The following is a 23242-nucleotide window of genomic DNA, read 5'->3' as shown; positions in this document are numbered from 1 at the left end:
TACACTGTACCAAGCATGAATACAGAAGTATAAGACACAGTCACATCCATTTTAGGATGGAATCTCAATATTGCTCAGGAATCATGCCATGGTTAAACAAGCAAATCTGGACTTAGTTGCCAGTATTGCAATGAACATTCTTTAAAGTCAATATTTTTTTTAAAAGCATTGCACCCATATTTATCGTGGCATGAAATTTCTTCCTAATAATATCAACTTCATTGTTATCACTAAATAAAGTTTACTTTCACTAAAATTCACCTTATATTCTCCTCTTCTGTAATTTCAATAGATTTTTTTAAAGGAATTTTAAAAGGTAAAGTAGTAGAAGCACTTAGGTACAAATTTGGCCAACAGCTGTCTGGGCAAACAAGCTTGAGACCACTGAGAGACCCTAGCTCACCTAATTTTCATTACATTTTGACAACATAAAGCATGTTTCCAGGTAAGACATGACTGTCATCAGAAAAGGGAGTCAGCACCTTGGAGAGCGGTCTAGACAAAACAGTTTTTTTTGTTTTGTTTTGTTTTTTAATTTTATATTTATTAGTTTCAGGTGCACAAAACAATGTAATAGACATTTATCATTTATATCCCCCACACTGTGTCAACCCCCCACCCCCCATCCACTATCCCTCTGACATCGTACACAGCCATTCGTAATGCTGTACTCCGCTTCTTGTAACTATATACATATACATATATATGTGTATATACATATATATAAACTTGTAGTTGACATTCCTTATTGCTCAGCTTCAGCTTCAGGTGTACAGTGCAGTCATCAGGCATCTACATCTTCCCTGAGGTGGTCTCCCTAATGAGACAAGTGTCCATCGGACACCCTACAAGATCTTTACAACATTATTGATTACATTCCCCAAATTAACTTTCGTATCCCTGTGGCCATCTTGTGGTTACCAATTGTGCTTTATAATCCCCTCACATTCCCCCTTATCCCCAACCCTGCTCCCATCTAGCAACCATCAGTTTTTCTTCTATGTCTCTGAAACTGTTTCTGATTAGTTCATTCATTTATTCTCTTTAGATTCCACATATAAGTGAGATCATATGGCATTTGTCTTTCTCTATCTGACTTATTTCACTTAACATAATGTTCTCTAGGTCCATCCATGTTGTTGCAAATGGTAAGATTTCTTTCTTCTTTATGGTTGCGTAATACTCCATTGTATAAATGTACCCCAGTTTCTTAATCCAGTCACCTACTGATGGGCATTTCGGTTGTTTCCATGTCTTGGCCTATTGTGTATAGTGTTGCAATAAACATAGGAGTGCATAAAATTTTTTGAATTAAAGTTTTGGATTTCTCTGGATAGATACCTAGGAGTGGGATTGCTGGATCATAAGGTAGTTCCATTTTCAGATTTTTGAGATAACTCCATACTGTTTTCCATAGTGGCTGCACCAATCTGCAATCCCACCAACAGTGCACAAGCATTCCCTTTTCTCCACATCCATGCCAGCACTTGTTGTTTGTTGACTTATTGATGATAGTCATTTTGACTGGAGTGAGGTGGTATCTCATTGTGGTTTTTATTTGCATTTCTCTGATGGTTAGTGAGGTTGAGCATTTTTTCATGTCTGTTTGTCATTTGTATGTCTTTTTTAGAAAAATGTCTCTTCATGTTCTCTGCCCATTTTTTAATTGGGTTGTTTGATTTTTTTGGAGTTGAGTTTTTTTTTTATAAATTTGGGATATTAACTCCTTATCAGATATATCATTGGCAAATATCTTTTCCCATTCAGTAAGATATCTTTTTGTTTTATTGATGGTTTCCTTTGCTGTGAAAAAACTTCTTAGTTTGATGTAATCCCATGTTTATTTTTTTCTCTTACTTCCCTTGCCCAAGGGGATATATCAGTAAAAATCTTACTCCAGGTAATGTCTGTAAAGTTTCTTCCTATATTTTCTTCTAGGAATTTTATTGTTTCAGATCTTATATTTAAGTCTTTAAGCCATTTTGAATTTATTTTTGTATATGGTATAAGGAGGTGGTCCAGCTTCATTTTTTTGCGTGTGTCTGTCCAGGTTTCCCAGCACCATTTATTGAATAGACTGTCTTTACCCCACCATAAATTCTTGCTTCCATTGTCATAGATTAAATGACCATATAGGCATGGATTTATTTCTGGGCTGTCTATTCTGTTTCATTGATCTATGTATCTGTTTTTATGCCAGTACCATGCTGTTTTGATTACTGTATCCTTGTAATATAATTTGATGTCACGTATCGTTATACCTCCCACTTTGTTCTTATTTCTCAAGATTGCCGAGGCTATCTGGGGTCTTTTATGGTTCCATATAAATTTTAGGATTATATGTTCTAATTCTGTGAAAAACGTCCTTGGTAGTTTGATAAGAATTGCATTGACTTTGTATATTGCCTTAGGCAGTATGGACATTTTAACTATGTTAATTCTTCCTATCCGTGAACATGGTATGTGTTTCCATCTATTTATATCTTCTTTAATTTCTTTCTTCAGTGTCTTATAATTTTCTGAGTACAGTTCTTTTATTTCTTTGGTTAAATTTATTCCCAGGTATTTTATAGTCTTTGAAGCAATTGTAAATGGGACTGTTTTCTTAATTTTTCTTTCTGATATTTTATTATTGGTATATACAAATGCAACTGATTTCTCAATATTAATTTTGTATCCTGCTACTTTACTAAATTCATTTATCAGCTCTACTAGTTTCTTGGTGGAGTCTGTAGGGTTCTGTATATATAGTATCATGACATCTGCATATAATGACAATTTTACTTCCTCCATACAAATTTGGATGCATTTCTTTTTCTTAGACAAGACAGTTTTCACAGCAAAATTTACCACCAGCTCGGGGGTAATATCAGGAGTTGCCCAGAATTCTGTCCCCTAAATGAACCGCTTGATTCTCTCACAAATTCTCAGGACTCACAGGTATAGTTCTGGGAACAGAAACTAACCAAAACCAGAAGTCATACTAAGATACTGTACATGGAGATGATTCCATCCCGGGAGCAAACCTCCTGCTTTGAGCGTAGAACATTCAGCACAGAGTAAAAAAGTGGGAGTAGCAGTCTCAGGAGCCTGAAACCTGAGACAGTGACACAAGGACTCAAACATGACTGTCACCTTGCTTCCTTTACCCAGACTCTTCGCTTGACTGTGTGGCCCCAATAAAGAGCCTTCACCTCATTCTGGGTTGCTACCCTACATGATCTCCATTTGGCAAATAAGAGGCAAATGACGGAAGGAGCTAGCATAAGGAGAGGACTGGATAATTTTATACTGTTAATGGAATCTGGATATTCTAGTGAAAAAGATCACTGATTCCTTGAAATAAAGCACATAAACCCGGAAGTCGAAGCTGGAATATAACTTAAGGGAAAAGTTCAAATGTGAACTTCAAACCAATGGTAAGCAAATGCCTTTTCTCTCTAGAGGACCATTTGCTTTAAAGTACTGAAAAGTGAGCTGCTAGCTCTGGCAGTGATGGGAAAGAAGGACAGTTCCTTTTTATAGATACCAGCTATGCAGAAACAACAGAGCCAGGGCTGCACAACTGAACTCGGTCCTCGCACCCACTCTCCTCCTCCTTTGCCCCATGAAGACCACTCTGGCGAGTGCACAGGTAAGCCCTTAGGATTCCTCCATCAACTGTAGAAACGATCATCAAAGCTACTGAAATGGAAGGCAGCATTTAAAACATAACACTGGTTTTTCTTAAAATGTTGACTGCTTTTCTTAGAGCATTATACATGCACGGTGTGAGAAAGCTGCCCCCACTCCCAGCCACACATCCACGCTCGGCTCCTCACACACACGCCCATGCACAAAGAAGAGGCCAGCTGATTTTGCCATGATGCTCAGGGAATGGATTGCTCACAATTACTTCCGGTTTTTGAGCTTGTTGGAGAGCAGTCCAGGCCTTCTGAAAGCCTATCTTCATGGGGCACAAGTAGCCTGAATGCACCAGTTTTTCTGGCGAAGAGAATGTAAGCCAAACTTGTCTGTTACCTCTGCTGTGTTCATAACACTGGGGAGATCCTTGAAAGAGAATATTCAAAAGTCAGTTTACAATGTTGTATTCATATAATTAAATATTACACTCTTCCCCCAAAACCTGTCCCAACCCACAGTCTTATCTCAGCTGATAGCAACCCTAGCCTTCCAGTTGCTCAGGCCACAAACCTTGAACTCATCCATTTTTCTCTCTCTCTATCTCAATTCTCACAACTCCACGTTAGGAAATCCTACTGGCTCTACCATCAAAACACATTCAGAATCTGACCACCTCTCACCACCTCCACAGCCACCCTGATCTCACCACCGTCTTTTCTCACTTGGATTACTGACGTAACCTCCTAATTGGTCTCCTCTCCTCCTTTAGCTCCCCTAAAGTGTATCCTCAACCCAGCGGTCAGTGAAAATCAGATCAAGTCACTCTTCCATCACAATCCTGCAACAGCTCCCACTGTCTTGGGGTCAGGGTCAGTATTGATGGTCTGCAAGTCCTGCATGACTTCTGCCCCGTGACCTCTCCAAACTCATCTCCTTAATCTTTTTAAATACAGCACTCAGCACGTGTGACTACACATTTACTTATTTAGCACGTTCTTTATTACCCATCGCCTCTAACTAGAATGTAAGCAATTAGAGGGCAGAATCTCTATCTTGTTCTCTGATGTATCCCCAATGCCTAGTATTGTGCCTGGCACATAGTAAGCTCAAACTAAATGTAAGTTGGCATTCAAGAATAAGGCAGATCTGATGAACTGACATGGAAGAACATCAGAGATGTGCTAAGGGGGAAAGCAGATTGCAAAACAGAATGTAGGATATGCTCTTCAGAACTTAAATATGAATACAATCATGTAACTGCTTATATAGGTAGAGAAAGTTATATTTCTAGAAAGAGAGGTAAGAAACTTAGCAATGTTTTACTCTGAGGAATGGGCCTAAAATATTTCACTTCACTTGATATTCTGAACTATTTGCATATTTATACCATGAACATGCTCTGTTTTTATAATTTAAAAAAATTGTTATTTTCTTTTTTGAAAATCCACTATGTTCACTAGTGAAATTCTGGACTGACATCGAACCTAACAAACAGTAGGGTAACGCTTGAGTGTATGTCGGTCAGAATATCCTGGGAATGTTATATGGTCAGGGCCAGAGCCCACATAGTCCAACTGGAGGGATTCAAAGAATGATAGGATGGCAAAGGAATCACATACCATGTCCTAAGAAAAATGATTGCTATCACTGGGGACATTTTACCTAGAGAAGACTCATTGCGGGGACTGACAGCTTTCTTCAAATATCTAAAGGGCTATGACATAAAGAGAGGTTTAACTAGTTTTATGTAGCTCTATAAGCAGATTGGAGGTCAGTGGGCAAAACGTACAGGAAGTCAACGTGATAACGAGTCAATAGAAGTGAAGGTACAATAAGCTGCCTCAGGACGGCCTGCTGTGAATGGAGGTATTTGTGCTCAGCTTAAGCCACCACTTGTAGGGACACTGCATTAGGGGCGCTGCTGCTAAGGAAAGGGCAGTGAGACGCCATGAGGTTCCTTCTTTGAGATTTCACCACTATGTCTGGGAGGGAAAACCAATCTGGCCCTCCGTCCTTTCCCTCCATGATCCCCGGCCCACTCAGCCACTGCCTCCCACTAGGGCAGATGGGAGCTCTTACAGCTTCTGAATGTTTGGGGCTTGCATGTGAGTCAAAGTCATGCATGTTATGGCACAGATTTCTTTTTAAATGCAAAACATCCAAAACTCCCCTCAAAGATTAAAACGCTACCAGCAGCTCTGGACTCTTATCATCACTGAGTAAACCAGGTTATCCAGAAATTTGAAGAGATCTTTAGATCATTAGTCTCCAGTGCAAAACAGACAGGGTGGAAGCTGGCATATTATCCCTTTGCTATTCTTAACAAAAATAAAGGTTTATAAATATTTAGGTCCTATTTTATACTCTGATTTGTATGTATCCTCACATGAGAAACAAAAGGACCTAGCATCAGACTGACTACACTTTTGAACTAAAAGAACCTAGAAAAGGTAAATGTACACATGAATCATATACTGTAATTTGTTTTGTTTTTTTTAATTAAAGTTTATTGGGGTGACAACTGTCAGCAAAGTTACATAGATTCAGGTGTACAATTCTGTATTACATCATCTACATATCACATTGCATGTTCACCACCCAGAGTCAGTTCTCTTGCAATTCATTTTTTAAAGGGGGAGGGATATATATCTATAGCTGCTTGTATTGCATAAAATATCTTCGGGCGGATATACAAGAAGTGAAAGTCATTGTCTACAGGAGGCGGACTGGGCCGGTAGGGGACTGGAATGAGCCAGTGACTTTTCACTATATACTTTTATTTCTTTTTGAATTTTAAACCATATAAATATATTGCCATTTAACAAATTAAAATAACCTACAATCAAAGAGAAAACTCTTTCCATGTGAGAATTAATGGACCATTTTATGCATTCTCTACAATATCATCCACTAAGGAGTCACACAAACAGTTCAAATTCCAGACTATCCAAGTGAAACCCACACGCAGTTAAGTGTCTTAATAGAGAGCTAAAAGCTTTCAGTAAGTCTGTCATATTCAATATACTGCTGAAAAAGAAAATTTTTATTAAAAAAGACAGCCTGACCTTTGGGAAGTTGGCAGAAAAAATAGGGACAGGATCCAAGACTACTTGTGGCTGAGACACCTGGACCTACTACAGATAGCAAGTCCATTCTTCAAATGGGCCCCATTTGCTAATTTTGTGATGAGTCTAAATGACCCACCCTAGGGTCCTAGAATACAGCCAGTTTCCCTCTGTCAAAGGAATAGTTACTGAAATTCTGTAAAATCAGACTAGTTATAAATAGAAGACTGAGAACAAAAAGGCATTTCTACTTGGTGATTTAATGTGCCAAGTAAGCATAGGATAGGCAAAAGGAATGCTGCCAGGGAATGAAGTAAAACCTCTGACAATTGGGACCTGTAAAGGTTAATTTCGTGTGTCAACTTGGCTGGGCCACTGGGTGTCCACATATTTGGTTAAACATTACTCTGGGTGTGTCCCTAAGGGTGTTTCTGGGTGACATTCACATTTGAATCAGCAGACTGAGTAAAGCAGATTGCCTTCCCCAAGACGAGGGGCCTCATCCAATCCACTGAAGGCCCGAATAGAACATAGAGGAGGAAGAAGAAAGAACTCACTCTCTCGGCCTGTCTTGCAGCTGGGACATTGGTCTTCTCCTGCTTTGCATTGGAACGTACAATCCTGAGTACCAGCTTGCCAACTGCAGACCCTGGGAATACTCAGCCTCCGTAAACATGTGACCCAATTTCTTATAATAAATCTCTTCATATATTTAAATCCATCCACCCTATTGGTTTTGTTTCTCTGGAGAACCCAGACAAATACAGGCTTCCATCTGAGTGTCTGCTACCTTCCAGCCAAAATGCTTGTAAAACTAAGCATTTTACAAAATTAATCTCATTTAAGCCAAGTGATCCAGCATAATGGGTATTACCTCCATCTTACAGTTAAGGAAATTGAGACAGAAAAAGATTACCTAACTTTCCCAAGGTCTCACAGCAGAGCTGTGGTTCAAACCCATGTTTTCTAGTTTTTATACAGGAGGAATTACAATGGTTTGGCCAATATGGCAAGTGCCAATCCAAGACAAATGGCTACTCTGAGTTCAAAAAGAATATTGTCTGCAATGGATTAAACACAGCAATATAAACACCTAAGAGTCCTCATGGAAGTCGCTAGGGCATCAAGTCATTTCACTGAAAATCAATAAAGGGAAAGAATTAAGCATTTTCCCTGCCTTTCTTGTACAAACTAGATTTCAGAGAAACCAAATTATTTAATAAGGGAATTCACTGTTTAGAAGAATTTTAGCTAATAAACGCAGAAGGGATGACAAGATCTATAAAAACCACCATTTTGTAATTCCTAATGAAATAATGGATCTAGGTAATAGTCTTCAATGGATGCTAAAACCATTAGGTGAAAGGTTAATGGGGAACTTCATTTTGGGGGAATTAGGTTGAGACCGTCTGAACCCACTTATCACTAAAAGTGTGACAACCACACTTCTGTGTTAAGATGTGATACCTAAGTGGAAGTACATAGCATCACTTATAAAGTATTCTTGCCCCCAAAATGAACCAGAATCTAATTAAGCCCCTAAAACAAACTACCGTTTTACAGGATATCCATAGAGAGGCAAACAAGTTAAATGAAACCACAATAATTAGCCAAATCAAGAATGTGGGATAAACACTTAACAAAAAAAAAAGGCACAGAAAAAAGGGAGGAAGGAACTGTTGTAGAATAAGAGACTAAAGAGACATAACAGTGAAATACAAAGTGTGAACTTTGATCCTAATGCAAAAAATCAAATGTAGAAAGGACATATTTGATACAATTGGAAAAATTTAAACAAGAACTGGGTACTAAATATTCAAGAATTATTGTTAATTTTGGAGGCATGATATGGCACGGAGATTATGTTTAAAAAAAAAACAGAAAAGGCCTTATCAGTTAGAAATAAACACTGAAGAATGTATGAGTTAAAGGCTTCATGTCTGGGATTTGCTATAATATACTCTGGGCAAAATGTCAATTGATAACTGTTGAAGTTGGATGATGGGTATATGGGGGCTCGCTATGTATCCTTTCTTTTTTTTTGTATTTATTTTAAATTTTCCACTAAGTAAAAAAAAAAAAAAATGAGTGCACTATCTTGAGGAAAGACATTCTAAAATCTATAAGCTGAGAAAATAACTAGAGCTAAGTGCTAAAGGTAATAGCTAAAATAATGATATAAGATACAAAGAGACAGCTGACTTGGGTATTTGGTCTGAAAAGACTGAAAATATGTCTGTACTATGAAACGCATGCAATGAAAACACCATCAGTAGTAGAAACTTCAAAATTAAATGACTCCAAATAAATTCTAAAGAGTAATTTGTAGATGCCATATGGTTATGATTCTACATGAGAATCAGGGTGTAAAAACAATGTGACTAGTTTATGAATATCTTGACAGGCAATATTCTGTAAGATATCATTTATCCAAAATATAACCAATGAAAGAAACTCAAATAGATTGATTGAACGGGGTGGGGGGGACACATTAAAATCCTTATCTTGATCGTAACCATCCTATACTACCAAAAACAAAACCACAAAAAAACCCTTATCTTGAAGAAACCAATGATAAAAAAAATCCAGTAATGACCTGGGATACTCATGCCTACTCAGGTACTTGCACAATAGTAGGGCAGCGGGGAGGGGCTGTGACCACACAAGACGCTGGGATTTGGGATTTGGGGTTTCAGCCATCTTTTTCATCTCTTTCTCTCCAGAGGCATTATTTTTAGATATTCTCAACAGGTTTAAAAGGTTTTACTGAAATTCTTCAAAAACTCGTACTTCATCTAAGGTACATATAACTTTCAAACAAAACATGAAATTCATCATAATAACCATTTTCTAACCATTTATTTTTTAAGAGGAGTTTCTTATGTAGGCCATTAAAGCCTAAGTACTTTTTCTAGGAACGCAGGGACCATTTCTCAAAAAGAAACCTCTTCAGTAAGTGTAGTGGGCCATCAAAAGAGAAGGAATGACTGATAGTCCAAATAAAACAGAGAACCACAAGGTTTTGCTTCAAGCATCCATCTTTAGACACATTTAACATGAACGGTTCCAAAGCTATAGACTAGATAACCCTTACCTTACTGTCCTTGAAGTAATGTCTCCAGTAAAATCACAAAGTAAGTGATTTTGCAATGGCTACTGACATCCCAGATTGTGAAGCTGATATTTTTATTTTCCACCATCTCCACACTGAAATCTAAATTGAAAAGATGGATAATTTCTAATGAAGACTTCTGCTGATTGAACAATCCAAATCAAAATAATTTCAACCAACATTTGGACAGCTTTAACATTTGGACTTTAAATTTAGAAAGTAGCTTGCTAGTCAAAGATTTATAACTTAAAAAGCAATGTGTAAACTTGCTCTCCCATTTATCATGACAGGTGTCTCAAACCTCTACTCTCTCCAACCTCCAACCTTGCACCTCTCTCTTCCTCTCAGTAAAAGATCTTACAGTGTAATTCAGAGCAAACAGAAGCCATTAATGGGACTGACTTCCACTTCACACGACACAATGTAGAAACCTTCCTACATCTTCACCCATGCTTTTCTCCCTCCCTTTTGGAACAATAGAAGGGGGAACTATCTGATGCCAATTCCATCCACCTATATGCTGGATGCAATCTACCCACATTGTCTGGAATCTCCCCATTGTTATTCTCTCCGCCTTTCCAAATATCTCCAACTTGTTCTTCTTAGCATGCGTAGTCAAGTCTTTCACATCTCTCAAAACAGAAACAAAAACAGAAACACCTTTCCTTGATCTCCCATCGTCACTGGCTACCACCCCCTATTTTCCCTTTCAAAGTCAAACTTTTCTAAGAAGTTTAGCTGCATTCACTGCACCTGCTTTGTCACCTCACTCATTAACACCTTAGTTCTGCTTCACCAGTTCCTTATCTGGTCTCAGCAAGGTCAGCAGTGATCACCATAGGAATGAATCCAACAAACATTTTTCAGTTGTTATACATTTGACTATATCTGACACTACTGCTCACTCCCATCTTGCAACTCTTCCCTGGCTTCCCACTTTCCTTCAATTTTTATGGATGCACCTTCTCAGTCTCCTTAGTGAGCTCAGCCGCATTCAGTTGACCCTTACACGATGGAGTTCCCATGACTACATCCTGCCGCATCCATTCTCCTCTTTCTACACCCCGCTAGGTAATCTCATTCACTCCTGGGGTTTCATGACCATCATTGTGCTAACAATTCTCAAATTTACATTACCCCAACCCAAATCTCTCTTCTGAGCTTCAGACTCAGAATCCAACCTTCTACCCAACATCTTTGGTTAGATGCCTCAAAGGCGCCAATAAAGCGCATGTCAAAAAACCCCAAAAAACTTAGGACTTCCACCCGTTCAGCCTGCCACCCCCGCAGTGAGACTTCATTCCACAAGCTGGGGACCTAGGAGGCATCCCTGACATGCCCAACTCTCTCACTACCAAAATCTCATTACCAAATCTTATCAGTTCAACCTTCTAAATATCTAAGTTACCCTAATCCAAGAGACCATCCTTTCTGGTGTCAATTACTGAAAAGCCACAATGATCTCACCATAGCCACTCTTCCTCTCTCAATCATTCACCATTTTCTAATCAAAGCTCTCAAAAACACAAAATGTGGTCATATGACTTCTTTACACGTGTTTTATTGAAATATTTAAAATATAATAAAAATAAACCTCTCCTTGGCTTCTCACACCCATATCTCCAACGTGGCTGTCAAGACTCACCATCACCTGGGCCTGCTCAGTTTCAAATTTCACTTCTAGTCATACCTTGTTTTAACCTGACAGCGAGGACAAAGAAGATGTCTATCATTATAGAAAGTTCTATTGGCCAGTACCAGCCTATTCAAATATAACGAAATCTTTACCTTACTCATAAAACAAAATAAACTTCAAATGGATGAAATAATGTTCTTATAAATAAAATAAAAATAACCCATGAAATTAGCCAGAGAAAATATTGGTAAATATTTTTTATGATCCTGAAGCAGAGAAGACGTTTCTAAAATTGATACTAAAACCAAAAGAAGAAAAACAAAATGGTAAATTTGGCTACCTGATAATTTTAAACGCCTGTATGGCAAAATGCAGAAAAAAAAAGTTGGAAGGCTGGAAAACAACTGACACATGATGATGTCCTTCTTTAAATCACTAAGAGACAGATAAACATCCCAACACAAAAACAGCTGAACAATATTAAAAACAAGTCACAGAAGAACAAATACAAATTGCCAATGGATGTTTGAATATATTCACTCATAATAAAAGAAATTCCGATAGAAGCCAGTGTTCTTTACCTATTACATTGGCAAATTCCTCAGAGAAATGAACACTTTTTATAGTTGGTGACACAACCTTTTTGGAGAGCAGTTTGGCAATGTGTGTCCACATTTAAAATGTCCACAAGTTTCAACATGGCAAGTGCCCCTCCAGGGATAACTGCAAGGAGACAGAATACATGTTTGCAAAAATGTTAAAGATGCATCATTTACAAAAACAAACCGCTGCAAATAACCTAATCATCCAATAATGGAAAGTTGTTAAAACTATAGCTATATAACGGAATACTACCCAATTATTAAAATTTGATGTTGACCTGTATCAGACTATTCAAGCCCCCAAATGTAGTGCCTTAGAACAATGATTCCCTCCCCAACAAACAGTTCTGTGGGTTGCCTGGGCTTCCTCTTGTGGCTTCATTCAGCTACTGAATCACTTGGCAACTGGGCTGGGCCTCTCTCTTTCCAGATGGTCTTTTTATCCTCAGAGAGCATTGAGCTTCCTCTGAAGGTGGTGGCAGTGTGCCGAGAGGACAAGCCCCAAGGCACAAGCACTTATCAAATCTTTGAATGACATTTGCTGATGTCCTCTTGGCAAAGCAAGTCAAGGTGGCCAAGCTCTGCATCACTGTGGAAGGGGACTACACAAGGGTGTGGATACTGAGGGACACGATTCCTGGGTATTCAATTCGTTCACCAGTTATGTACTGGGCATCTCCTATGTGCCAGGCATTTGCCAGGCACTGGGGAAAGTGGTGAATAAGACAGACATGATTCTTGCTCTTAGTGTTGGGAGGAAGAGACACAATGAGCAAGCAATGACAAATGTGCTGAGAGTTAAAGTTCTGGTTGCTATGGAAACTTAGGGGAAAACCAGTCCAAGGGGTCAGGAAAGGTGACCCTGAGCAATAATAGTTTAAACTGAGACCAAAAGAATGAGCTGGCATTAGCTAAAGGGGGTGGGAGCTAAGGAAGGAGGCATGAAAGCATTCCACAGAGAGGAAATGACATAAACAGAGGTCCAAACATTTTTGTTTAATGCAAAATAAATAGGAAAACAGTGCGTGTATGATTTCACAAAGATATTCACCAAAATCTTAATAGTGGAGTAGTTTAAAACTTGTTTATATTTTTCTATATGTATGAAATTATAGGCACATAAATTATTTTTATAATTGGAGAAAAATCTATCAATTATGCTATTTTTATTTGAATTAACAACATTTTTTAAATTGTGGGTATGAACATTTTCTCCATCTGGTTTCCTCCTTCTTCAAATGTTGCAACCTCTGAAGCTCCTGCCCAAATTGGAAGTTGAGCATTTGGTTCTTGTGCCTACTCCAACATTCAGAACACTGACATTCACATGCCATCCTCGGGAGCCTAGTCTCACTCTGGAGTTTGGATCCAGAAGCAGTTCTTAAGGCAAAAATTAAGTCCTGTCAGAGCTGTGTTTGCAAAACCCTTAAACAGCCCACAAAACACAGTGCAGGTTCCCAGGAAGAGTTACATGCCAGATTGTTCTACAGCGTTGGAACAAATCAGATTCTTCAGTTGGACACCAGTTCAAGTAGTTGGCTTGAGCCAGAGTGAAGCGGGTAAAAGTCTGCATCTTTAAAGACGAGGCGCATACTCAGTGTGGAGAGATGTTTCCACTTAGACAGGCAAGCCAGAATGAAGACTGACTCCATCTGAGGCTCAGGCTGGGACACATGCTGAGAAACGGAGGGCATAACTGCCCTCACTGTTTTAATCACTATTATCTTTTTCTTTTTTGCCAAGCAGATAGGGTTAAATCTGCTGAGCCTACATGTGTTCATATGACTCCTCTGTAAACCTAGGAATGTGCTACAGCTATCAGGGAGCAATTAGGGAAGTAAATATTACATGGTTTTTGTCCTCAAAAAGTTTACGCTGTTGGGATGAACAAGATTTTTAAAAAGAAATATACAATAATATAAGCAGCATGTAAAAGTAGAACATGCTAAATTGTAAATTGGTCTTGTCACAGGTCGTTAACATGCCTATAGTAGGGAAAGCAGTCACAAAATGTCTCAGCTTCAATTTATACAGGATGGTGGTTTTTCCTACGCCACCCAAACCCACCATAGAATCTGCATCTCTTCTTTCCCAAACAGAGATGAAACAGTTTTTCAAAAACATTCCACTGTCATTCAATTCTGTTAGCTATATGAAAAGGCAAGTCAAATAATTGTTCTTTGCAGAGATATACAAACGACATAAAACACAGGTCTCTTACTAGAGGTGGCATCGAGTAAAATTTGAACAATTTTAAGTACAGTTTGCCAATAAGTAGTAGTGTGTCTTGTTTTCAAAAGGAAACTCAACTAAACCTTTTGAAAATTCTTTTTCCACTGCAGTTTCCAAGTAGGATATGTGGAAGCGCAGTCTCAGTGCTACCACTATGGTGGCAGGCTTCAGTCACCTTAAGTATGAAAACAATGCCACAATAAATTCATCTAAACACTCCTCTCCCCTGCCCCCTGACCCCAACTCCAGTTCAAGCCGTTGTTTCTCAGTCTAGTTGTGTAGGACACAGCTCCCTGGTCCATGCTCCTATTTTTGAGCCTTGTGCCCCGGCTCACGATGGCTGCCAGCGCTCCAACCACCTGAGCCACGGGGCCGGGCCCCATCGAAACTCTCTTGAAACGAAACTTATGAAGCAGAGAAACCAGTTTATTTTACATATGTGAAGCAAAGCCCTTAAAGTAGGTTAAATGGCAATATGTCTTCGAAATTTAGTAGCTGCCTTTGGCTAGCAGACAATATCAATACCCAGAAAAGAAACTAAAAATTTTCAGAGGTGAGGAAATACAGCACTGGGAAACTGCACTACAATCCGAGAAATTAACTAGGCAAAAGTTGAGGCCATACCATAGTATCCAGGGTTGACCATCGCCTTACTCTCAACCAATGTTTTGAAACTTTCTATTGAAACATAATTTACACATGGATATAAACACGTCACACAAGATAACTGTACAGCTTAATGAAATGTCATGAACCAAATCAAAAAGAGGATTACGGGCGACCCAGATCTCCTTGTTCCCCTTCCCAATCATTACCCCTCGAAAGGTAATCACTATACTGACTGACTTCCAACAGCATAAATGCTCAGTATTTTATTTTTCATAGAGTGCAGGATAGATTCTATAAAGGAAGGCAATATTAAAGACAGACTAGCTCTGCAGAAATTCAGTCTTTTTAACACATCAGCCTATTCGTCGGGTGAGCTTGACATTCTAATTAACGACTTAACGCTAGAATTGAGTCTTCGCCTCTGACGAAGCTCCTGGAAGTCTGCAAAGATTCTTCAAAAAGAACAAAAATCACACATCCTTGTTTCAAATACAATTGCCCTTCTAAACTGCTAACCGAAGGAAAGCTTGCTCTGGGCAGAGCAGAGGGAAGCTGCGACGGGGACAGCCAATCTGTCATCCTGCTGCTAGTGGCCTCAGAGGGGAAGTCACCACACCCAGAGGGGAGGCCCTACCTCGGAGAACCAAGACTCCTACGGGAGTTTAACATCACGAATGATGTCCAAGCACACGCCAGGCCCTCCTACGACCCGAGAAAAGGAACACATTTATCCTGTACATAAATGAGGTATACGGGAACTGCTGCAACCAACAAGGAGGCATGCTTTAACCCTTCCGAAAAGGCCTGTAGGAAGTATACGAGAATCCGGGGCCTCACAGCACTCAAAATCTGGTCGGGCGACAACACTATGGAGATTTCCTGTCTCACAGAGAAGAATAAAGCGTAAGGAACATGCTGTGAGGAGGTACTTCCCACTTAACTGCCCTGCGAGGCGACTACTCCTGCTCGATTAGCCCTCCTAAACACACGTAATACACCTCCGAGGTCCTCCCTCCTGCTTCCCTTTTCCTCCTCTTCCTACTCATCTGCCAGAGGCACCCAAACCCGCCACGCCAGAGGCGCGTCTCCGGAGGAAGACGCCGCCGGCCCGGCGCCTCCGTGGCGCGTTCACTCTCCGCCGCCACAAGCACTAATTGTCTAACGGGGAGAATCAGAGGCAAGACCTCCAGGGTACGGAGAGCGGCTGGGCGAGGTGCGCGCCGGGCCCCGGGGAAAGCCTCCCAAAGCCTTTCCTGCCCGGCTAGCAGGCTGCTCCCCCTCGACCTGACAGCCCTTGGGAAAGCGGAGGGCCCTGGGATCCCCACAGCCTCCGCCCTACAGAGGGAGAAGGGAAAGGAGCCGAACCCCTCTCCACAGGCCACCCGCTGCTCTCTGGTTCCCCGCCAGCGGACGGTGCGGAAATCCAGCGAGACCTTAAGTACTGCTGTCCCTCCTCCCCAGCCAGCGACGCAACTGCGCCACACCTACGTATCAGTGCCATCCTCACCGCTGGCTTTAGCAGTTCCGCTGCACTCTGCAAGATGGTTGGTGACTGGAGCGGGGGCGGGAACAGCAACCAACCAATCACCCGCCCTCTTGGAGCTTTCGTACCAGTGAGCTCGACGTTTCGTGAGTGACGACATGTCTGGCCAATGCAAAGGACAATAAGAGCCTGGCGGGAGGAGGCCCGCCCCTCAATACCTAAGCTACCGCAGGAAGCTCTGGAAATGCCGGATTCACCTTCCAGTGACAGCTCATCAAGTCCCGGCGAAAAATGCACATGTGCCCTGCCCCAATGCTGCGTGCGACCAACAAGAACTAACCTAACCCAGGGAAGCGTTCGGACCAACCGGGTGGGGGCATGGGGTTGGGGTTAATAAAAAAAGGGTTGTTAGTGTTTCGTTTGCTTATTTGATAACTCCCCTCCCCAAAAAAAGAACCTCATGTTGGTTCGATTTTCATTTCTTTGATTACTTGTCATTTTTTCCAAATTTTTAATAGTATTTTTATTTCATCTATAAATTATCTATTCATGTCCTTCTGCTAATTTCCAAGGCATAGATGTAACGTTGTTTTGCCAGCAACTATGGACATTGGTTGAGTCATCCCAACCTGCATAAAAAGGTGAAACAGCAAAGAAATCGTTTTTACCTACTTCTGTTTGTACCTATAGAAGGAATATTGGGGCTAGTAATAGGGCTTTATCCCTCCACTCCTCACAATCTGAGAACATGCATTGTTTTCCCAAGATATTCATCGTGCCTACGAATGAAACAAAGTCCCTACCCACATGACACTCAATTATTAAAGGATTACAACCATATAAACACACATACATTTTTATATACATGTTGTATACATACTTTTTTTTTTAATAATAACATGCATGGGGAATATACAGGGGAGGACTAAAAGAAAATAGACCTAATTTATTGGTGACTATTCAAGAAGTGGGGTTGTGACTTCTTTTAAGCTATTGAAAGAAAATATTGTACTGATTTTATAACGCAAAACTCAACTTACTTTTTCAAAAATACAAAACGGATGATTAGGAAAGAGGTTTAATTGAAATCATGAAAGCTGTTCAGGGGAAGCTTATCAAACTCAACTGTGGTGACTCAATAAAGATAAATTGCTTATGGTGATATTGATTCAGCGTTTTTTTTTTTTTTCTTAATGGAAAACACTTCTTGTCAATATAATGTTATTTGTACAGCATGGAAAGTACAAAGTGCTCTTGGGAGAAGCAGAGATCATTTCACTCTGAGAAACATCTTACTTGGAGCTAGTTCCCCATCTCTGAGTTAGACTGTACAATTGGTTAAGTGTTATTAGTATTAGTTATAGTACTCTTGGTAGTGGTCATATCTGCTGTGTAACCACTGGGTCAGGTGCTGAATGCATTATGTATCTATGCTAATTCTCTAATTCTCACATGACAACATTTGAGTTTATAAAGTTTAAATGTTGCACAGTATACCCAGAACACCTTCCGTCAAGTATTACTGAACTTATCCCTCTATTCTGGTCACACTTCTGCTCAAGAGATGTCTTCTCCCTCTCTTGGAAAGCGCTGCTATACATATTTCTTGCCCTAGAAACAGCCCTCGGGTAAACTTGCCCTTAGGAGAAACCTGCCCCTTAAGACATACCTGCACTTTTTCTCAGGGGCCCTCTGGAAAGCTGTCACAGGTAGCCAATATAGTCATCCCAGTCAGCTATGGTTTGTGGGCCTCGAGTGTCTTAATGTTCTAGGACGTGCAGCTACTCCCAGGAGACTCTGACTTCTTTTTCTCAGGATGCATAAAAGTCCATCAGCTGATATCTAAATAATCTCTCTTCAGAGATGCAGGCAGCTCTCTGGATTCACGTTAGTATGCAGGGTTAGGCAGCCTGGCAAGTGCTTTGGGGCTTGCACTAAAGGATGGTCTGGTTTCCATAGCAACATTCATTCCTTTCCACGGAGGATTCTATCATCTCTCTTGCCCACTCAGAATTTTCAAATGAATTGATTTCAGTGACTACGGGTGTTTGTCCATGATCCTCTAAAGACAAAAAACCTATTTAATAATACTAATACTAGAAATAAGCCCAACAAAAAAAACCTGACTACTGCATTGCATCAGCTGATCTTCTGTTCTTTTACAATTCCATATCCTTTCTCCATTTTGTTCCGTTCTCTAGTCTGATCCATCATTTTGGGAAATAGGTTTCTCTGACAGAAAACAAACAGATGGCAACACTGTCTCCCTAAAACTGGCTAAGATGGGGCTGTAAAATGAAGTTTTCAACAAGGCTCCCTGAAAGCCTGGCCTTAGGGCAGGGGTGGCTAACCTGTGAGTTATGATTGGAGGGGCAAGAATAAGGACTGCTATCCACTTATAGCTCACAATAGAGAAGTCAGGCTCTGAAATTTGGCAATTAGAGATTTGTTTCCTTAGGTTAGGCATTGCTCTCAGGCAGTATTCCTTAAATTGCATTTACTCCTGGGAAGAGTGATATATTAGGTTACCAATGCTAAAAGAACTTAGGAAAGAGAGGAGGTGGTGCAGAGGGAAGGGTACAAAGGCGCTCTGAAGACCACCTTTGTCTGCTTCACAGTGACATCTTCTCCAACAGGGGTGGTACAGGTCCTTGCCTGGGTTCTGTGCTCCCTCTCGGGAGGGCAGGCAGGGTACCTTGTCTGACAATATTTCCAAGGCTGCATGAACTGGGGGGAGCTGTGACCAGAAAAAGGGAGACAGCAAAAACCGGGACAATTATCATTGCAAGGATTGCTCAGAAGGTGATGCCGAATCAGCTCCACTGTTTCTAAAACGACCTTGACTATCAGAGCAAGGCACAGATGGGATGGGCAGACATGTGATGACCTGGAGAAATGTCTCAGAATCTTCTCCAGCTGGACACTAAGAACCTTAAGGACGGGACCTCCTCCAATTTCTTTAGTAGACACCGCAGGGCTGTGCACATCATTCTATTGCATTTATACAACTTGAGAGAGGATACAAAGGGCTCCTTATTATGGGTAGACAAGCTCATAAACTGACACACAGGAACCTCTCCAGCAGACCCGTCTTTCCTAGGTGATAAATATTACTCCTGGGTGGAGGGATTACAGACATTTTCCCTTATAATTTAGTTTTCCTAGTAACAAACCTGAGGTATAAATACATTTGCATTATTCTCTGGCCTTGAAAATAATATCAAATCACTGAACTGAGAGCCAACATCATCTTTTGGATTTGGTAATTAGTTGAATAACAGCTCTTTGGTTTATAGATTCAAATTCAAAGTATCAAAAAACGTAAGACACAATCATTAAGTTCATCTAATTACTACACCTCTCACTTTACAAATAAAGAAACAGGGGCTTAGACAGGTGAAGGGACGAGGCGAGTGACTTGCAGAGAAATGTAAAGGACAAGAACCTGACTCCCCATCCATTCTAATTGTTTTTTATCGCTTTGCAAGTTAATACCAGTGGATCAGAATTCAAACAGTTCTTTCCTCATAAACTCTCTGATCCACCTGTGATTTAGTTAACGTCTGATTTGTCCAACAAAGCACTCTGGTTCTCGGGTACAGTGTGAGGGTTTACGAAACTGGCCTGAGTATTTCCTTCGGTCTCTGGCCCATCTTCAGGTCACTTACTCATGTATTAATTCTTAATTTTAAATTGCTAAGCAGGCCCAGCTCTTCTAATTTTTTTTTTCTTTCCTTTCCTCATGCTGGGAAAAGCTATTTTTTTCTAATTGTGAGAAATGAAAGATAACAAATCCTACCGTTTCTCATTTATCTTTTGTAAATATGAAGAGAAATATGAGACAGCGAGGGCAATAAAACCATCAGAGAACCCATTTGGCAGAATCCCTCTTCTTGCACGATGCCATCTATTCTGATGATGACCGATTCTGAATTTCCAGTGAGGAAATGGTGCTGTAGAAAGTGAACAACATCGAGGTTGAAAAAAAAAAAAAGAAAGAAAGAAATTTAGGGCACATTTCATTCAAACTCCACTACATATACTGCCTAAAATGAAACGACACTGGGGAATGACAAAGATTGTCAAAGACACAGATTACCTTTATAAATCTAATATTTAATAATAAAATAATATAAAAATAAAAATATGCAAATAATCACAATTCACTTTCAAATTAGGAGAAAATATTAACTAGTTTTCCAGGCTACACATACATAAGCTAAATACCCACATATGCCGACTTGGGAGACTTTCCAGCAGCTAGGAAACCAAGTCTGCCTACAGAAAACAGCCTGAATTCACGCAGAATTTAAATTTAAAACCCACCATTCCTTACTGCTCTTCCTGAGGGGCAGGCCAGTACCCGCGCTGGGTGCTCTTACATTTTCAAATTTCAGTGGGTCTGGAAGCATAAAGCCAAATAAAGACCATTAAAGGGCAAAGAGCAGCGGGCAAAGAGATAAGCAGGGGCTCACTGATTAAACCCTCAAAGGCCTCGCTACAAAGTCAGGCGCAAATGGCCGGCTGTGAGGAGATTCGAAAAAGCAGCCCTGGAGAGAGAGTCGCGCGGCGGACACGGACGCTCCAGAAATACAGTCATGCAGCCCCCGCCCCCAACAGCTCCCGTTCAAAATGGCGCCCCCGCCCCACCCACCCACCCACCCCTGGCGGCCGCCGCCGCCGCCGCCGCCGCGCCCGCACGCGCCCTGCGGGGACGCGGCCGGGCGCGCGCGCAGCATTACGGGGGCTGCGCGCCTGCGCGAGGCCGGGCGGCGGGCGCGCGCGCGGCGGGGGCGGGCTTTGCATAGAGCCGAGCTGCAGCGGCGAAGCCGGACGTGTCCGCGAAGATGGCGGGCCGGGTGAGTGCCGGCTCGGGAGCGGCGGCTAGAGGCGGGGGCGCCGGGCTTGCGGGCACTGCGAGGTTCAGGCGGCCCCAGGGGAGGAGGAGGGGGTCTGAGCAAACGGCTTGTTGGAGGGGGCGGCAGGGCAGAGAAGGGCTTGAGGGTGAGAAGGGGGAGCGGTGGCAGGGGAATAGCCCTCCTCATGCACTCCATCCCCCCAAGAAAGCTCCAGGGGAGGTGAGCCCCTGGCTTGCCGGAGCTCCCGCGTCTCCTTTAATTCTCCTTTTCCATCCCTTGGGGCTGTAACTGTCGTCCCCAAGGCGGCCGCAGGATTGTGGCCGTCCCAGCCCCGTCTGACGGACTCGGGGGCTTTCTCAGTACCCCCTTGCGGGGGCTTGTTAGGTGCAGCCTCGGAAACAACTGCGGGGGATCCGCCTGCGGCGTTGGGGCGAGAGCTGTGCGAAGGATCATTAGGAACCCATTTCTGGGTCTTGACAATAAAAGGTCTTGGGAAAGGAGGAGGGAGCGCAAATGACTTCGCGTTAAACCCCGGCCATCGGGGGGACCGCCACTCTTGGATCCGACAGGAATGCCTTCAGCTTGCAGTGGGGGTTTTGGGTGTCGCGTTTTGCTTTTATGAATGACGGTCACTTCGAAGGCAGCAGGATATGGTATGGTTTCAGGGTTTTACATTTTACTTCCTCCTTCAGCCCGTGAGATCGCGGTGTAGCGTGGGGTTTGGCGAGGGGAGATAGGGCTGGTTCTGCGCTGTACTGCAGTGTGCGTGGAGCTAGAAGCTCCCTGAGGGATGGACCCGTGCGGAGACTACCCTCGTCATAAACCTGGGGACATTAACCTGCGTCATTCCGGGATAAGGAGGGGCTTGACTGCTTATGCTAGAATATTTGAATAAGTTTGCATAGATTTATGCATATATGCAAATGTCCTACCTAAAGGAAATTGTCATGAGATTCCAGAATGAGAAGAGACCTTGAAGGTCGTTTATTTCGACCTTTCTCTTCCTTTGCCCCATAGCCTCTCCTTTTTATCTATGGCTATTCCCTCCACCTATGCTTCAGACCCTGTCTTTTCCCACCTCCTCAGGAACCCCACTCCTGTGTATTCACCTGCTCCCTCTTAACTTATTCAAGCTCCCACTATCTTAAAACAAACCCTTCCTGCACTTCCACAGCTGTCACCTAGTCTCTTCCCACTTTACAGCCAGAGATGTTGGCAGAACTGCCTCCACTGATTGTCTCCCATTTGTTTACCACCTGCTCTCCATTCACCCCACCACAGTCTGATTTCTGGCCCTGTCATCCCATTGACATGTGTCCCTAAACTTAATTGACATTTTTCATTCCTGGTCATACTTGATGTCTCAACAGCATGTGGCGTTGTTGACCGTTGCCTCCTTCATGGAAAACGCTCCTCTTACGGCTTCTGTGAAATCTTGCTCCTGTTTTTACTCATACGTCTCTTTTGCAGACTCACCCTCCTCTGCCCGGTTATTCAATGCAGAGATTCCTCAAGGCTCTCCTCACATTATTTTCTCCTCCGACCATCTAGTCTAAGCTCACAGCTTCAACTATCTATATGTCAGTGTTTCTTAATATTTTACTCCCAATCCAGACCTATCCTTTAAGTTCCAGATCAGTACGTCAAACTGCCTATTCGAAATGAAGGCATGTCAAATTCAGCTTGTTCAAATCCAAACCCATTATGTTAGCCCACCTAATGAGTGCTTTTCCTGTGTTTCCTACGTCTGCGAATGGTACCAGCGTCCATCCACTATATAGGCTAGAAACCTGGGGTGGGGTGTCATTCTTTTTACCTCTTCATCACATCCCCCAGTGACATTCAACACTGAGTTCTGTTCCTCCCCCACCCCCAAAGAAAGGTATTGAGGTCAAAGAATCTGCTTTGGGGCATTGCTGCTTTATCCTGTACTCACTGGGCTGGTCACTTGGGTTCTGTCATTTTAACATCCTAAAAATCTCTCCAATCTGTCCACCTCTCTGAAGTCTTCATTTTCACT

At 41.7% G+C, this 23242-nt stretch overlaps 1 protein-coding gene and 1 long non-coding RNA gene across 12 annotated transcripts in view; one reads left to right on the top strand and one right to left on the bottom strand.

Annotated features, from left to right (window-relative positions):
- Positions 1 to 548: 548 nt before the first annotated feature.
- On the bottom strand, positions 549 to 21079 carry LOC308488145. Of its 9 annotated transcripts, none has more exons than XR_013991860.1 (6): positions 21026 to 21079; positions 20690 to 20765; positions 20163 to 20316; positions 12019 to 12160; positions 9784 to 9903; positions 549 to 4050 (listed from the first exon to the last, which is right to left on the bottom strand). It is a non-coding gene; the product is annotated as an uncharacterized lncRNA (long non-coding RNA). The 9 variants fall into 9 exon arrangements; XR_013991861.1 differs by lacking the exon at positions 21026 to 21079 and adding an exon at positions 18033 to 18425 and having other exon boundaries at positions 20690 to 20992; XR_013991862.1 differs by lacking the exon at positions 21026 to 21079 and having other exon boundaries at positions 20690 to 20981.
- A 35-nt stretch (positions 21080 to 21114) lies between these two features.
- The window catches only part of NSF (N-ethylmaleimide sensitive factor, vesicle fusing ATPase), a gene marked incomplete at its 3' end in the record, with an annotated part of 126819 nt that continues 124691 nt past the window's right edge, over positions 21115 to 23242 (top strand). For all 3 annotated transcript variants that reach the window (XM_081027499.1, XM_081027498.1, XM_081027500.1), the window contains exon 1: positions 21115 to 21222. In XM_081027499.1, the coding sequence (XP_080883625.1) occupies positions 21211 to 21222 (12 nt within the window). In that variant the 5' untranslated portion in view covers positions 21115 to 21210. The remainder of the gene's footprint in view (positions 21223 to 23242) is intronic.

Source organism: Rhinolophus hipposideros (assembly GCF_964194185.1).
Source record: "Rhinolophus hipposideros genome assembly, chromosome: 20".
Taxonomy (NCBI): domain Eukaryota; kingdom Metazoa; phylum Chordata; class Mammalia; order Chiroptera; family Rhinolophidae; genus Rhinolophus; species Rhinolophus hipposideros.
This window is presented reverse-complemented; position numbering and strand designations above follow the sequence as displayed.